This window comes from Eufriesea mexicana, unplaced genomic scaffold (assembly GCF_001483705.2).
Source record: "Eufriesea mexicana isolate 0111107269 unplaced genomic scaffold, ASM148370v2 scaffold2208, whole genome shotgun sequence".
In the NCBI taxonomy this organism is placed as follows: Eukaryota; Metazoa; Arthropoda; class Insecta; order Hymenoptera; family Apidae; genus Eufriesea; species Eufriesea mexicana.
In genome coordinates, this window is record NW_016910292.1 from 737475 (window position 1) to 754316 (window position 16842).

Here is a 16842-nt window from a genome sequence, read left to right on the forward strand (position 1 = left end):
CATGGAGAATATTTTGAGAACCAAAACGACATACGATTTAAAAAAAGCGAGAGGGCGCGTACGGACACTCGTTTGAACATGAGTATCGCTGTGGGAAATATGGGGAGATACGTATTTTTAATAAATAAACAAGTCAACGCAATATTTCAGTAATAAAAATTCATAATTCCTCTTCAATTTCAATAAACGTCACCTAATACATTTGTCCTTCTTTGTACCATAGCATATATACTTCGCTTTTTTCTTTTATTGTTTTCCTTTTACCATATGCACAGGATTAAGACGTGCGCATGTGTGTCGAAACGGTCGTGTGTGTGTGTGTGCGTGTGCGTATATATGCATTATATAAACACTCGCACACATATATATGTGTATACACATATATATACTTCTATTATGACACGCGACACAACACATGCTTTGTATATCTCTACTAGAATCCCGCCTGTTCCTCCTACATACATACATACGAACATGCGCATGCGAAATAGCACATGAACACGCGCGTCGATAATATATACTCTATATGTATGTAGTAAGTGTTACTGCAGAACATTTGCTGCAACGACGCGCGTGCACACGTGCACACTTCAGACTGAGTAACATGTATACATTATATTCCAATTCAAACCACAAAAACACGATCTCCTGCACGACAATCATGAGAATAAAAATAAGTGTCGTAATAGTTGTACTAATTAATATAGTGTAGTAGTAATAGTAATGGTAATAGTGATAGCAGTAGCAGTGATGATAGTAGCACTGTTGGTACACTTTTCTATCGATAGCAACGATTCCTTCCTCCTATCTCTTTTTACCTTTCGAGCTTTACGTGTACGTATCGGTAATTAATCACCGTAGCCATTTTACCAATAATCGTCGTATATACAATGTACGTACAAGTATAACATTTGTTGTATGCCGTTTAACAAGATTTACAATTATCTTTTTTCCGTTCATTATGTATATATAAATATATAAATGTATATAACGGTACATAGATTTATATATTTATATGGATAATAGGCATGTATGTATTTGTAAATAAAAAGTACTGTATATATAATTGAATAACGTTTTCTCTACTCGCGATAATTAATATTTAATTAGTTACTTACACGGTGTAAGTGACACGATAAACTATATCCGCCAGGACTCGCGTTGAACAACACGTGTATTAGTCGAGAATTAGTTTGTGTTAATTAATATGCTTTGATCATTTCACATTTCTTCCCGACAGTCAATTCTGTTAACTAAAGGATTAATTTACACAAACTAGATGTATCAGACGAGATGTTTCTTTTACACATTCAGTGAAATAAACATTCTAGCTGAATCATTAATATATTAATTAATCTCTACCTAACAGCGTGTTAATTGTTCATATTATCAATATATTAATTCAAGGACTTTATGTTAACGAAGTCCCGAAACAGAAATCATTTTCTATTTGCCTAGTTTCGAAATTCGTTATACACTATTTTACAATTGCCTATATAATTATTTACAATTCTTTCCGCAATAGCGAATCTATCTGTATGTCGTCTAATCCACATTCTTTCGTCTATAATATGTATATACATTTGTCGTGTATGCAAGAAAAATATCTCTCTGAATGTAATTTAATTGGAATTATATCTTTGGATTGCGACCAAAAATAGATTTAAGTAACAAGTTGTAGGTGGGGTATTCTCGATTAAGGATGGTCAATCATTGCGTGGATTATCCATGTATGCAACTTCAAATGTCAAATGCAATACACACTAACATAAATAATATGAAAAATTCTAGTATAGCAAACGCCTTTTTCGTTGTTTCTGACACGTAAGTCGTAGTTCAAAAAATATAATGCGAATAAGTACTCATAAAAAGTACCATAATGGCAATAAATGAGTGTAAAGAAGAGAGCCAGTTGCAAAAAATTAAGACTGACCATCCTTATTCTAAATCATAATATTTATCACTTACGATAAAGATTAATATTCTTTCAAGATTACTCGATATGCAAGTGCAAAAGCATTTTTTTCACTTTTTCGATATTTTTTATACTGATCATTCTATACTGATTAAGTTAATAAATTCTTCTATCTATCATCTACTATTGACATAGGCAAATGAATTTCTCTACCTGATGGCATTTTTTATATTGTTATGTGTGTGTATGTATATATTTATATTTATATATTAGTTTCATAAAAAAAATTAGATACAATTGCAAAAATTCTAAGTACGTCAAAAATACCATCAGGTCGTACTCATTAATTTGTGCTTTATCGATTAAAATGTATAACGAAGAAGTACCTTTTTCAGACCTTTTCGAAGCAGCAGCCCTATCACAGTGTGGCTCGGAGATGAAGGCTATTTCGCTCTCCTTATGCGGACCAGACTTTATAAAACAGACTCTATTTGCTTAATTTCTTTCTCGGGTAGTTCTTGTGGAGATGGCGCAGTTTCTACAATTTCAGGAATATCTTCTTCATTCTCCTCTTCGATATCTTCATCAATTGGAGTCAATGTATCTAATATCACAGGCTGTGTCTGTAATAGATATTATTCTTTTTCGTTAATTTAAGGTATTCTAAACAATGTTTATATCGTACCATGATGAATTTACCTGCGGCGTTGTGCACCGTTTCATCGCTGGGGCCATGAAACTAGTAACTGTGCTCATAAGGAAGAAAAATCCTGCCATAAAAAATGGGATGCTGTAGCTTTGTGTTGCATCATAAACAGCACCTGCTAAAGGAGAACCAATGATAGCCGCTGCTCCTCTGAATAAGATCAGAAGGCCAAATGCATTGGTTAATTTCTCTAATCCCAAAAGGTCTACCAAAATTATTGACGTCAATGAAATATAACCAGCTGAAATGTTAGAAAACCATACATGTACACATATATATCTCAACAAAATAACCAAATAAAATCTACAGTGAAATTTATCAATTTCAGTACTTACATATAGCTATGCCAAAAAGAATGCTCATAATGATGTAAGCAGGATAAGAATGACAAAATGGAATTGCAGCTACAGCAACTGTCGATATAATTAAGCAGATATTATTCAACAGTAGAGAGTCTACTTGTGGAAAATCAGCGATATATCCACAAGCTACACGACCCAGAGTATTAGTAATACCAATAATAGATACTAAATATGATGCAAGAGTCTTGTCAATATTCTGAAAATGGTAAAAAATGAAAAGCTGACATACAAAATAATTTGTCGTAAAAAGAATATTTTAATCCTTTACTTACATCTAAGACTGCAGCATCCAATAAATATACAAAAGGGACGTATAATCCAGCCATTCCAAATAAGTTACTAATACCAATTAACAAAAATACTGGATTCTTTAGCAAAGATACATCCATCATAGTTGCCAAAGCTTCTTTAAATGAATCAGGTAACACCAAACAAGGACACAGGGGTTCTATAACATTTATTATTTTATTTAACAAAGATTTTTAAATCAATATATTTTTATATTAAAAGAATTACTTACGTTGGGGAGCTTTTTCAATGTCAGTATCCTTAACGTCTCCACGCACAGATTTTGGTAATGAAATAACACTTTGACGGTAATTTGCAAGTGACTTTTGACTTTGATATTCTGGCAAGTTAACAACACTGCCACTGTAAAAAATATCCTTTCTCGATAGGGGTCGAATTATCTGTGGTTTCTCCTTTGGAATACTAGATTTGCTGGTAGTAAAGGTAATACTTTCCCCATCCTGTAAAACGTATTATTTATGTAGTATAATAACATTTTTCAAATAAGTACATGTATAAAAACAAGATAAAACGCGTACATCTACTTCCGCATTATTGTTTCGAGAGCCCATAACACTGCTCGTCGAAAGTCTTAAATGCAAACTCTTTCTAATATCTCCATTAGAATTTAATGTTGTTCTAGAGTTTTTAATCGCACTAAGGCTTGGCTTATATCTTTCACCAGTGCTGGTTTTACGAATTCTATCGAAGAATGGTACAGAGCCATTTTTAGGTAAACCTTGCACATGAGTTGTAAAAGCAGGTTGTGAAGCATTTCTAGGAATTATTGGTTTGAATTCACTGTCAGACTTTTCCGACGTATCTTTGGTTTCATCCATATTTCTTCTGCTCCTTGATTTGGTGGATATAGTCTTTAAGTCCATACTGCCACTATTGCTAGTTGCTCCACTGGAAGAGTGTTCTTGTACCTTCACTTCCGATATAGTGGGGAGAGTTGGCACCGTTGGTACTGGTGTTAAAGGAGTTCCTTTAATATTATAATTAAATAAAGTACATCATAAAACGTCATGCTTAACATTCATATTATTAATTGTAACCCCGATTTTCTTACCAGGCACTAATTGGTCTAAATTGAAACTGGAATGGACACCAGGATCAATATTAATAGGCATTTTCATTCTCTTCTCCATAGATCCATCAGGCAGTTGCACCATGAAGAAAGAACCTCCAATACTCCCACGTTCCATTTGAAACCGTTTTTCCTCTGCCATTCTTTGTAATAATGGTTTAACAGAAGAAGCTTTTGGATATTCTAGTGGCCTCATCATTGCACCAAATACCTATAATTTTCCTGTTGTTATTACCAAATATGCAATATATACTCCACAATATTTCATAAAATTCATAGTTACACTTACAGCACAATTTAAAATAAGGCCGGCAAGGATTAAATTTGCTCCTTTCCAACTGTATGCTTCTAGTAACATGGTTGCAAGAGGTGCAAATGCAAATGTGCCAAATCCTGAACCACATACAGCAATACCTGTAGCTAGAGATCTTTTGGTTTCAAAATAATAACCTACACAAACTACAGCTGGCAAATATATTAGACCAAATCCAATTCCTGAAAAAATGTAATTATTATGATGTATCCAAAGGATATGTAAATAGATTAGATTTTAGTTTAAAATATTATACGCACCCCCCATAACACCGTAAGTCATCATAAGCATATTTACACTGGTTGAAAATGTTGAAAGTACAAATGCTGCTGCACCTAAAAAACTTCCTGCCATACATACTGCTCTACATCCATACTTATTTGTTAAAGCACTGATAACAGGTCCTGAAAAAGTGATTGAAACTTCTTAAACTAAGGTATTATTATAATTTGAAAATGTGATAGCAATAATAAAAGAAATTACCAGCACTGAGGTACATGCCAGATAACAATGAGCCAACCCATGCAGTTTTGCCTTTTCCTTCTCCAAAATAAGTAACAAATTCTCCCAGAAAAACGCCGAATGTATAAGCAATACCATCTACTATCATGTTACACATGAATGATGCAAATACCACCACCCACCCATACCCACCATCAGGTGGAGGTGGTATGTTATGGTATTCACATAGCGATCCACCTTCATCTTCTGGAGATGCTTCATCACTCGCTCCATCAGTGGTAGTTAATCTTGCATGCTCTTCTACAGAATATTCACTTTCCGTCTGTAAAAAAGGTGAGTATTTTTATAAATCCAGACGTTATATGGATACATAAAGAATGATATCATTCTTTGTTCTTCCTTTATATTGTCATGTATAGACAATGATAAAAATTAAATACAAAGTAATTTATCTATATTAGAAAATTGAATGAATATTTTTTTAAGATCTGGTTACATTGTGACAATGATAATTATGTTTGCCTTGAGTAAAGTAGTGGCAGTTCACCTTGAATACTACAAGAAAAAGCTTCCTTTCATGCCAATGCATAAATAGATCTCTTAAGAACTCTTAAAAGTTTCAGGAAATCATGCATATTTAAGTAACATCCTATGCAATCGTTTCTATATGTAACTTAATTTTTCTCAATGAAACCAAAAATTTGATGAAATTATAACGATGAAATGAAATAAACTGACAAGAACGCTATTGCGGAAGATATCTTTTGGAGCGTAACGTGAGAACGAACGGCTGTATCATATTATAAGATGATCTCATAACGCAAACGCAAGCATAGATATTATATGGCTACTATGACTTAACCATTCCCTAAGGCTACGTTTATCCAAGGCAGAATAGCGTTTCCACTGAATCTAATAAAGGTGAAGCGATATTGATCACGCGATAAAGTGACCGTACTTAACGAAAATTTGTCCCGTACTCATCTATAATTTTTAAAAATAATCAGATTTGAAGAATACTAGTAAATAAGAAAAATCATACAGGTATAATTTCATGAGTTCCCCGATTCAACCATTTCTTGCATTTACTTAAAAGGATAGATCCGTAAGGGACTTGTTTTGCAGATATTTCGGAGGAATGAAGGAGTTCCGTACAATGACCTCGAGTGCTAACGTATTAAACGAATTTAAATATAGCGCTAACGCATACAAACGCATGGATAAACTCGATAGTGACTTAGCCGAATGGAAGGTCAGCCCAATCAGCTGATCCACTGTCATTAGAATTGGCAAAGCGTACGCCACCTAACGTCAAGGCGAAGGAAGCTCGTCGAGAGTATTGTTTTCGACCTTGTTTCCGTGGCGGTCGGTGTCACATTCGCAACGAGTGCAAACTGTGCACACAGGCATGCAGTGGTACACGGCTGTGCTGACGATATATACATATGCGTATATGGTGTGTAACCATACTCGTTTCGCGTTCGTCAGAAACTTCTGCGAAAGTGTAAATTACGTTGATTGTCAAGGCTAAGTCACGTGTCGTCCCCGAACCGAACCGAATGAACAAACGAAGCAACTATGACGAGAAACGAAACAAGAGAGTGACTCGAAACTGTAGGCGAATCAAATCACCCAAGAATGAAGGCAAGAGGCGCGTAAACGCACGTATTTTACCAAATAAAGACGTGTCTTCGAAACGTACCGTGCTGATCTTCCGCACGCGACGCGAGCCGTATTGGCTGTACTGCGACTTGTTGAGCGACACGCGCGACATTCTACGATCGCCTTAATGTCACACTCCGCTCGTTTCGCCGTTGGCCTCCACACACTGTGCAGAGTTCTATTTTCGTAGAAGTGCGCGCAGCTGCGCGCGCTGTATGTTCTTTCTTTCCGTGACTTTATCCCGCAAGGTTTGCCACGCTACGCCACTTCCGCGCGATTTAACACTCCCCCTGTTAGCGAATAACAGGAGTAGTAGTATCACTCGTCAAAATCCGCTGCCATGTCTTTCACACTCGTGCGTTTCGTGTCAACTTCTATCGTATTGTCATCGCACACCCACCGCCTTACACGAATTGAAGGATCAACAGTTAGCAAATGCAGTGAACAACGACCCCACCGCGAAAATGCACCTTTGTGAAGAAATTGAGAGTAAACGCTATCTTGTCTCTCGTTGCAACACACGTCTACGATTCACGTACGCGCAAAGTGACGCGTTTTAGCAAGCTCAGGTCATCGACGAGGTCCAGGCACGAGACATCGGATGTACGCGAACGAAGCGACACTGTACACTTCGTAAAATGATACAACACGCGCAAATTGTCATGACAACTTTGCCGGTAGGAACGAGTGACTGCTGGCGGACGTATAACTGCTGCGTATCACTACGCGCCACGCAAATTCTATTTATATACAAACACCGTAGTATAGCCTCCTTCCTCGAATTTTCACGAACAAAGTAACTTTGTTTTTTACGTGTATGACGTTCTTTCTTCTGTCATCGTGTCTAAATGATCTTTGTGCAGTGCGAAGATAATGCTCGATGAACGAAACATGCAACGATGTGTTAATAATACGATCACTGCATTTTGGCGATTGCGAACGTGTGTGCAAATGCACTGTGTTTACCACGTTCTGTTCTAGGTGAATCCGAGGTGTACGAACAATTAAACTGCACAAGCCCTCGTTGAGAATTTAAGTATCTGCCGGACAAAAGAATTGCTTACAACAACGAGAGAGTACGGAGCTCTCGTTGAAGCGGCACTGATCGCTTGTGCGCGAAAAGTTAACCTATAAATGCGAGACGTCTCACACGCGTCCCCACCCTGTCACAATTACGTGGCGCGACAACCAGACGATACGCGAATTTGCATCGACCATGATTCTAAAAGACGCCTTGACTTGTTTCATAAATGTAGTCTTCTGTTTTTAAATTTAATTCAGTTAAATTAAGGTAATAACGACATATTTATGTTATGAACAGAAAAAAAAGAGACAAAAAATAATGAAAACAAAGGAATCGATTTAAAATTTTCAACGGTCGTTTCTATACATGTATATTTAACATACTCAGGGGTTTTCGTACTGAATTATTTGCTTAAAATGATTTGTGACCTTACGAAAGTGTTACATAAACGAAAGCTATAAAGTATTAAGAAGCTTGAATCATGATGTAAACAGTTTGAATCTTTTATCTTTTTTCACACTTTTAACTTTTTTTTTTTCTTTTCGTATAAATATCGCAAAAAAAGATATTAAAAATTTAGAAAAGTGTAAAAAATAAAAAATTTTAATTAAAAATTATTACAGATTAAACATATTTTTGAATTCGCTTATCTAAAATAAATGTTCAACAAACTCAAGTGTTAAATTTTGTTTTCAATAAAAAGATTACTTTACCTATACACCTACATATTAAACGACAATGTATAAAACCGAAAACAAAGTCAAAAATTAAAGGATGTGACTGAAAGAAGCCCGGCCAATGTTGCACAAAATTTGAAAAGTCGAGGCATAGTGGACAAAGGAGCACGAAAATAAGCAGCTCCGTGACATTGTGCTCCACGCAAGGCCAAAAATCTATTCGTTGTTTGTAGCCATCCAACGAATGGTTGTATCAAGGGTTACTTTATGCATTACGGGAGGTATTGCACTGATTGACCAACACGTTGTAACTCAATGTCACTCGGCTCTACTTAGCGTAGATGATTCACATTGACTGGCATAATAATGCAGAGATCGACAAGTTATTTACTTTAACGTGCAACTATAGCAGCAGCTTCAACTTACGTTTAATGTTTCGATATATCGTTCCGCGTTAGCCATTAGTCCGATGTACGCGCGCTGCAGTAGTTTTTTTTTTTTTAATGTCACGGGGTAGAGACGAGCCCACCTCGACATCCGAGGTTTATGCAATTTTTAGAATTAGCCGTTTCGAAACGTTACCTCACTAAGCAAATATTTGTTGGCAACGCTCTCGTACTTCAGGAAGAAAGTGACAGTTCCCGGTGGTGTGTTGCTATCAGGTGGTTTCGAGAAATCATATTCATAGTAGACTGGCCGGATAGTCGTACGGAAAACATTGTGTGTCGCAAAGTGACCATCATATCGTAGCGTGACGTGCGCACTAATAATTTAAGTCGATGCTTACACTGCTATGAAATTAATCTTGCACGCGAACGGAGGTTACCGAAATATATCGTATTATCGAAATTACCGACTATACATGGAATCGCGGTTAATCGATTGCCATCTAATGATGGCCGTTTTAACGAAAATCACCAAACGATCGAATTACAGCGACACGGACGAGAGCTGGCGAAAGGGGGCGGGGCGATGAGGCAGGAGGGCACTAAGTAAACATTCTGAAGATGATCTCGAGTCGATGTGTAACAGTGGTGGAAACACTCGAAGAATCAGCACCGATAAAAGGGATAGGTAGACGGGAGGAGAATGGTACCACTGGTATGTAACGTCGATCACGCGAGAGTTACTGCTGCAACATGCTGCATTCCACTGGTGCTCTGCTCGTCTCTGCCCAAGCACGTTTATGAATTAATTAGATAATAACCAGCGACAATTAGTGCTGAAGGCACGACACATGAAAACACCATCTGCTTCTGATCTCCGCGGAAAAATTAGCAAACAGAAGTTACAGGATGATACTGCTGTACGAAGAAAAATTCGTGATAACCGATAAGACACGAGTAATTTCTTTGCTTGATTTGGAACTCGATTACTGAATTTGAAATAACTATCTACTAAATAATTTGAACAACAAATATCATGCCAAACCGTGTGTTTTCTTTCCTATCTATTCCCGATTGTAACATTTTCGACAAAAGCGATACAGAACATGCAAAAGCTTAAACAAAATCAATAATTTGCAATAATCGCAAGACCATCTGTTTCTTGTCTTCTTGGAAACGTCAGCGGTAGTAGTGCCTTGGAATGACTTAGGAACCATAAACGAGAGCTACATCGTGATGTTTTCTTGATTTGCAACAGGCCTTTGTTTACGACAACGTTAGCCTCTTCTTCGTTGTCCCAGTTTGCTTAGGACCGCGAGATACCAGAAGTCGCGATAAACTGCGCGTGAACATTAATCGGGAAAGGAAGAGCAACGTTCCCTTGCTTCGATGAATCACGTTGTCTGAGTGTGCGTTTTAAATTATCATAACCTTACCGAATTGCTGACACGATATTTTCCTCCTTCCGACCGCGCATATTTGTTACATCGCGATAAATAGCGAGGAAAGTGTATTGAAAAGATTATAAAGTGTGGTAGAATTGCAGTTGCGAAGAATTCGACGAGCTACCGATAACCATCCGATATTAGAAACAACGCGATCTCAGCTACACAAGCGTAATCAATTTAACGAAATTACGAAAATTTACTATCGCTCATAATCGCCATGATTAATCGCCTATTTGAACCACCTATGATTGTTAAGATTCGCTGTCGCGATCAGGTTCATCAATCTCGTTAATTACCTCGTTAGTAATGGAGGTTAGGTGTCCGAAATTCGTTTATCAATTATCGAGAACAATTTGTTCGCGTTTACTATATCTAAACGAGAGGTCCTTCGATAGAAGCAATCGAATTCATAGGCACGTATTCCGACTTACAACCTAACATTCATCGGCCCAATCGCTCGAGGATAAGAGACATCGATACAGAACGATAACGAATTCAACAAACACTCAAAAGATAAGATGTTCGCACGTAGTAAAATACATCTTAATCCATGACTCGACACCAATCCATTGTAAAATGACACGTGATATATTCTACGTCAAAGCTACACGATGCAAAAAAATAACAACATTCGCGGCTCCACCCAAACCCAGAATTTCGTATACGAAATCTGTTCCCTGTAACGTAACCAGTGATATATCGATGGGCCGTTTGCAAGCGTGCATTATCGCTGTCCCAGCTAGGCAACACTGGCCACTTTCACTTGTACGTTTCGTGATTAATCCGATCGTATCGTGTATTTTGTCATCTTTAGTTTAAAATTCTCCGTAATTGTGTGATCTCTATAGTAACCGTGATCAATAATACGTGTGGAAGGTGTAATGTACCGCGGGAATTTTCAGTTAAAATTCTATGGACACTTGAGTGAAAAGCGGTCGTTTCGATATCGATTCGAATCGAATTCTCATCGTGCCGACGGTTTGGCGTTGCTCTATCTTAAATCAGACCACGTGGTGATTTGTTAGTTACGTCAAAATTAGATACTACACATTTTTGCACGAACTTTCGATCTATCGTCTATATCGGATATAATCGACTCTCTGCAAACGTAATCGAACTTCAATTATATCGATTTACTCGTCTCGATATACGATTTTAAGAACGAAGCGACGTCTACAGTCAATAACAAGAAAAGAATACGAACACGAGAAGATGACAATTTTTGGACATGTTTACCCGATTAGAAGGTGAATCAATTTTACATACCTTATTCTTCGGCGACATTGCGAGGTTCTGACAGCAACGTTCTGTCAAAAATGAAGATGAATACACCCTCGCGATGAATGAGATAGCGAATGAGAGGGAGAAAAAGAGATGGCGAGCCTTGCGCCACCTGAGTGGACAGCGTCCAGCTGCGGTACGAGAAACAAGCGATATGAAAATACGCGCTGCTCAACCACCGGCTGACTTATCGCATCGCAGTCGTTGAGTCCATCCGATTCCCCACTCTATGAAATATCTATCTCACTCCATTTCCCTTGCCAACTCTTCTCCGTGTATTCTATCGTCTCGATTTGCTCAATGCCTCCTTCTTTGTTCTATGATTTTCCTCTATATATACTTAACTTTTCTCCTTCTCTTTGTTCCACACAAGACTGACCGTCTTCCTTCCGCTACAGATTTCCACGCAAGCATCATTCATGCGATGCGATGTCGTGCTCGCGGACATAGAATGCATGGCTACCGATCTATCGATAGGTACAAAGTTCTAGCGTGTGCCCTGTTATTCAAAATATGCACCAGATATCACAGTTGAATGAAGATCTTTTGTACACTGAATATGGGACACTCAGTGATAACGACGAACATCTATACGATTTAACGAGTTAAACAACGCTAGAACGATGAGAAAAAAGAACGATATGACAGGAAGTCGAGTCGGAGGAGTGTTAAGAAAATTCGATGTCTCGTTTACGATAGAATTTACATGGAATTCGATACGATCGAGCAGAGGTTATTTTCTAAATTAAACAGTTCCGAGTGTTTCGTCATGAAAGGAGTTCTAGCGCAGATGCGCGAATACGTCTCTGTTTTATGACGAAAATAGAGTAGCAAATCGTGGCTTTCGGCTCACCCATTTCACGTGTTTCAGACACCGCTTGAATTTACTTGAGCTTTTTCTACGATTCATCCATTCCCTTACAACGCAAATACGAGCTGAATCATGAAATAAAGACTAGAAAAATCAGGAACTAAAAATGAAAAGGGGAAATGGTTATGATTCATATACATATGTTGTACTGAGTAAGAGAAGGAAGACGATAAGCAAAGAAATGAAAGAAACTCACGATGTTATTGGCCGTAGGTTTCGGCTTGATCTGCAGGCCATCATCGTCACCGATCGGCTCCCCAATCTGTTCGCGGCTGCTGGTGGGGCCCATCTCGGCGCCGCGGCGCCTACCCTAGAATCGGTTGTCACTATCTTCAACGAATTGAAACACCCACGGCTTCGTGATCCCGCGTCCCCGTAGACGAGGGACGATGCGAGATCAGAGCGATCACCAGCCGGATGACACCTCCTTCGGGCGGTCCGGTGCGCCCCCTTTCGATTTATAAGCCTTCCATTGGCGTTGCATGAACAATCCTGGAAGTCGTAGCTGCTCAATGACAGCTTCTTCCGGGCGATTCACCGCGTCGTCCTCTTTCTTTGCTCCTCTCTCCGTTCCTCCTTCTCTCAGTCCATTGATGTGTGTTCCAGTGCACTATTGTACTTGAAGACGAAAGAAGCAAATTTTCTTCAGAGAAACAGTCGTTGCAGGACAATAGTTACCCCCTCGATGCAGTTATACGTCGATTGTGCGTCACCGGCCGTTTCTTTCCCGGTGTTCCTCGTTACGACCAATTCGGCGAAGCCGCGACACGACCGCCACCACCGGCACCAATTTCAGATCGTTCGAACCCTCAACGACGACGAGGACGTTGCTTACACCCCGCGCACGACCTAGTCCACGGAATTTCGATCCACCTTGTCAGGAACCTACTACGTGCTGCCTCCCCGATCTGTTTTCTTTAATCGTTCGCGTTCCAGTATGAAACGGCAAGAAAAATGTAATAACCACGTTGTCACCGTTATCGCAACCGTTTGCGTGAGTATATTCACGATATAACCGGGTGAAAGAGAACGTGAAAATCCTGTTGGAGAGAATTTTCTCGCAGACGATCCCGCCGCGGGTGGGTAGCGCCGCGGCGCCCCGGGATCAATAAAACGACCGCCCGGCCGTCGCCTTTCCTAGGTCCTGCCTGCCTGCCTGCCGTGATCTCCCGTTTACGCGACGCTGGACGTCGCGACGCGTTTCCCCCTCCCCCTTCCCTTCTCTTTGCACCGCGGCCGCTGAACGCGCCGAACGCATCCATAGGACGCAAGCGCGATCTCCTGTCGCGCACGCCCCCACGCGGTCTCTCTCCACGAGCTTGCGCAGCACGATTATCGACGCGATAGTTAGTCGGTATTGCATGCATCTATACCTAGCCATTTCCTTTCCTCCCGTTCCTTTCGGATTTCATCTATCTCTTTATGCGGGACAACGAAACGTACAGATTTCTCCAGTACGGGGTTACTATTTCTGCAAATGCCGCGATTTTTCATTCATAGGGAAAATCAATGGACATGCTTTTCGCACATCGTGAGTCAAATAGACCTCTCTTTGTGTTATGCTTAAAGGAGCAACAGAAAAGGGTTGGGCATTTGAATCTTTTTGTTCTTAGTTGTTTCTGGTAAAATCGAATTTTGCTGTTGACGTATAGTATCATCCATTTGCAGCATAAAGCACGATGCATTTCTTGTTGTATGTATATAATCGTGTCGTATGTCAATCCTACTTGACCCATGGAAGATTGCAAATATCTACTTTTTAACTATTTTGCGATTACAATTTAGAGCGCTGATGGAATTGCCTTGCTTATTGTAACAAAAGGCCCATTTTCAACTGCAAAACGTACTCATATACACGTGTGAATGTTTTCGCTGGGCTTGCGACTCGGAAATAAGATACTGCAGTGTTCGTTGTCGCAACCTTCGGAGTTGAAGGCCACTGCTGCTCAATGAAATTTAGACTAGCATGTTTGTTGACCATTTGCAACGTATCTTTATGTCGCTGTATCAGGTATACTCGGTGCTCGCGTTAAATAAACCATACTTTAATGCCTTCGATGAAATCGTTAATGTAGCAAGAATTATTTTCCATTTGTTCGTCTCTTAATTAAAATATAAATTCACAAAGGAAACAATCGTTGTGTCTATTCTACTAAAAGATACTTGCATAATTGATTTAATTACTTAGAAAATGTTTGTGCGCTCAATTACGTTTCAGTGTCCAACAGTACGCATAATCGATTTCGTATTATTCTGTAAGTTATTCCGCACAATTGCTTTTATTTTGTAGCTGCATAAGACAGATCGATATTCGACAGTTCTCAGACTAGTCACGAACACGTTCCAAGGATATCCTGATGTTTGATAGCGCTGCAATTGCAAAATAGACGTTCGAACATTCCAGCGAAGACGTAAATTAAACTTCCGTAAATATCAAAATGCTGCGATTACTTTATTCGAATCTTTCAATTCTCGTTAATCCAGAAGATTAGCTACAAAATTCCTTTGGCATTAACAAATTTCGATTTCAGCTTATCCAATGGAAAAAAAATCAGAATAATCACGCGTTCAGTTTAAACGGATAAACTTCTGCGATTCTCGTAATTGTTTTATCACTTGTTTCGCGACCGTACCCATTTCGTTTTCACTCGAAGTCGCGATATCTTCTATTTTGCTGATCGGCAGGGTGGTAATTAAGTCCTGGATATATTTGGGATTGGTTAAATCGTATGTCAGCGATTGCAGCACGCGTAAACAGAGAAATTGTGTTTCATCCGGAAGCGAATTGTTCTTCAAATAATAATTTAACACGTCGCCTACACGTGATTCGAAAAGATGCTGCAAGCCAGTTTTATTCATACTGACATTATAAAATATCATGAGCATCAATCTGTGAAACACACGGTACAAATAGGATCATTAACAAATTACCAGGCAAATTACCAGGTATTAGTAAGATTACCTCTTTAGAGATAGGGAACCTTGCGAAAATGGTAAGGTAGGCATGAGTTTCACCATTTTCTGCACGAAAGCTTTACCGTTCGTATCGGTAATTAAAAATTCACGTCCCTCGGGTGTCGCAGATATATTTGTTACAATGCCTAACAAGCCAATTATGAACTGATACTCGATGTTACAAGTGGGGGGTAAAGCACTTCGATAAGTGTTTATAAATGCGACAAAACTTCCGTCCGTTATTGATAAAAATTCGCCTATCATATGCTGAAACTGTAATGGGCATTATTCGTTAAAGTACATTATTCGTTAAATTGTGAAAGTAAAAGTATTCACCCCGGATAGCCAGACATCGACTATTTCCGGAAGTCGAGACGCACGCCAAGTTAAATTACCCAAAACTGCCCCCAAAGTTGCACAGTATGTACTTTGATTCACTATCTATAGAAATAATAAACGTATTAATACAACGAATATGGATAAATACTTCATTCATTTTTATATTAAATAATTGATGAATCACTTGTTCTTTCAAGGATTCTATTTCTTCTTGTGCCTTTTTATTTTTGTCCTCTTTCTGTTGTAACTCTCTACGCAAATTTTCACACTCGACTTCGAGGGCTGAAATTTTTTCGTTTTCCTCTAAAAATATCGAAAATATTAAGTAACCGTATCTTCTAATAATAGTGAAAATAACAATTTCCGTAAATAAGCGACAAATAATTCGTATACCTTTATTTATTTGATCAGTAAACGATTTCTGATATGAACAAGTGAAATCCTGTATCTTTTGACCATCTTCTATATTTAATTTTTCTAAATCTATGTCTAATCCAGAATCAATCAGTGCTTGAGGAATGTCTTTTATAAATCTATGGATGCTCTTCTCAGCAGTGTTTAAGGTCTCCCCCACTGAAATCTGAAAAATTGTAGTATATTTATAATACGGATATAGGTTTCCTTTAACGTCATTTCCGGCTGCTTTTTATATTCTAAAAACCACATGATATAAAACGAATAATGTTAATCGTATTTTAAATGTCAAAGAAGTATATAAGGAATATGAACATACCAAAAATTGTGTTTCGTCTTCTAGATTTGTTTGTTCCTCTTGAGCATCCTTGTCCATGTTTATTCAATTAAATTTTGGGTTAATACAAATAATTTTCTTATGTGTTTAACGAATTGATATCACTGGAAACACTTTCAACATGTTGACAATTATCGTAATTTACGTGAAATACAAGTTTTTATAAAGGTGTAAAAATTCATATATTATCGCGATACAATTTGAAACATACAATAATCGTAACTAATTGATTTGTATTTCCTAACAAATAATTCATTGCTTATTTAAAAAATTATTTTTAACTAATTATTTTGCTCCTTTTCGTACAGATTA

The 16842-nt window shown here is 38.2% G+C and overlaps 2 protein-coding genes across 5 annotated transcripts; both read right to left on the bottom strand.

Moving 5' to 3' along the window:
- Positions 1-2192: 2192 nt before the first annotated feature.
- On the bottom strand, positions 2193-13652 carry LOC108549765 (monocarboxylate transporter 3). 4 transcript variants are annotated; one of them, XM_017903271.1, is made up of 11 exons: positions 8926-9693; positions 5158-5458; positions 4935-5078; positions 4651-4856; positions 4344-4572; positions 3811-4259; positions 3504-3732; positions 3256-3431; positions 2957-3179; positions 2615-2862; positions 2193-2538 (listed from the first exon to the last, which is right to left on the bottom strand). In XM_017903271.1, the coding sequence occupies exons 1-11, from the start codon at positions 9034-9036 to the stop codon at positions 2389-2391; spliced, it is 2466 nt and encodes an 821-aa protein (XP_017758760.1). In that variant the 5' UTR covers positions 9037-9693; the 3' UTR covers positions 2193-2388. The 4 variants fall into 4 exon arrangements, with proteins under 4 accessions (XP_017758760.1, XP_017758761.1, XP_017758764.1 ...); XM_017903272.1 differs by lacking the exon at positions 8926-9693 and adding an exon at positions 12682-13652 and having other exon boundaries at positions 2389-2538; XM_017903275.1 differs by lacking the exon at positions 8926-9693 and adding an exon at positions 11600-11772 and having other exon boundaries at positions 2389-2538.
- Positions 13653-15053: 1401 nt separating this feature from the next.
- On the bottom strand, positions 15054-16590 carry LOC108549754 (heat shock factor 2-binding protein). Its single transcript, XM_017903250.1, has 6 exons — positions 16513-16590; positions 16173-16359; positions 15964-16082; positions 15777-15881; positions 15448-15713; positions 15054-15375 (listed from the first exon to the last, which is right to left on the bottom strand). Exons 1-6 carry the CDS (start codon positions 16567-16569, stop codon positions 15054-15056), a joined length of 1056 nt encoding a protein of 351 aa, XP_017758739.1. The 5' UTR covers positions 16570-16590.
- Positions 16591-16842: the final 252 nt, after the last annotated feature.

What these genes read in the sequence shown, in the direction of transcription:
- LOC108549765 (XM_017903271.1), bottom strand. Translation starts at nt 9,036, where the DNA reads ATGTCGAGGTGGGCTCGTCTCTACCCCGTGACATTAAAAAAAAAAAAA. An exon ending in GATATATCGAAACATTAAAC is followed by an intron (nt 5,459 to 8,925) that starts GTAAGTTGAAGC and finishes CCTTTTTTACAG; the next exon opens with ACGGAAAGTGAATATTCTGT. An exon ending in AACGGTGCACAACGCCGCAG is followed by an intron (nt 2,539 to 2,614) that starts GTAAATTCATCA and finishes TATCTATTACAG; the next exon opens with ACACAGCCTGTGATATTAGA.
- LOC108549754 (XM_017903250.1), bottom strand. Translation starts at nt 16,569, where the DNA reads ATGGACAAGGATGCTCAAGAGGAACAAACAAATCTAGAAGACGAAACA. An exon ending in TAGAATCCTTGAAAGAACAA is followed by an intron (nt 15,882 to 15,963) that starts GTGATTCATCAA and finishes TTATTTCTATAG; the next exon opens with ATAGTGAATCAAAGTACATA. An exon ending in TCGATGTCTGGCTATCCGGG is followed by an intron (nt 15,714 to 15,776) that starts GTGAATACTTTT and finishes TGCCCATTACAG; the next exon opens with TTTCAGCATATGATAGGCGA.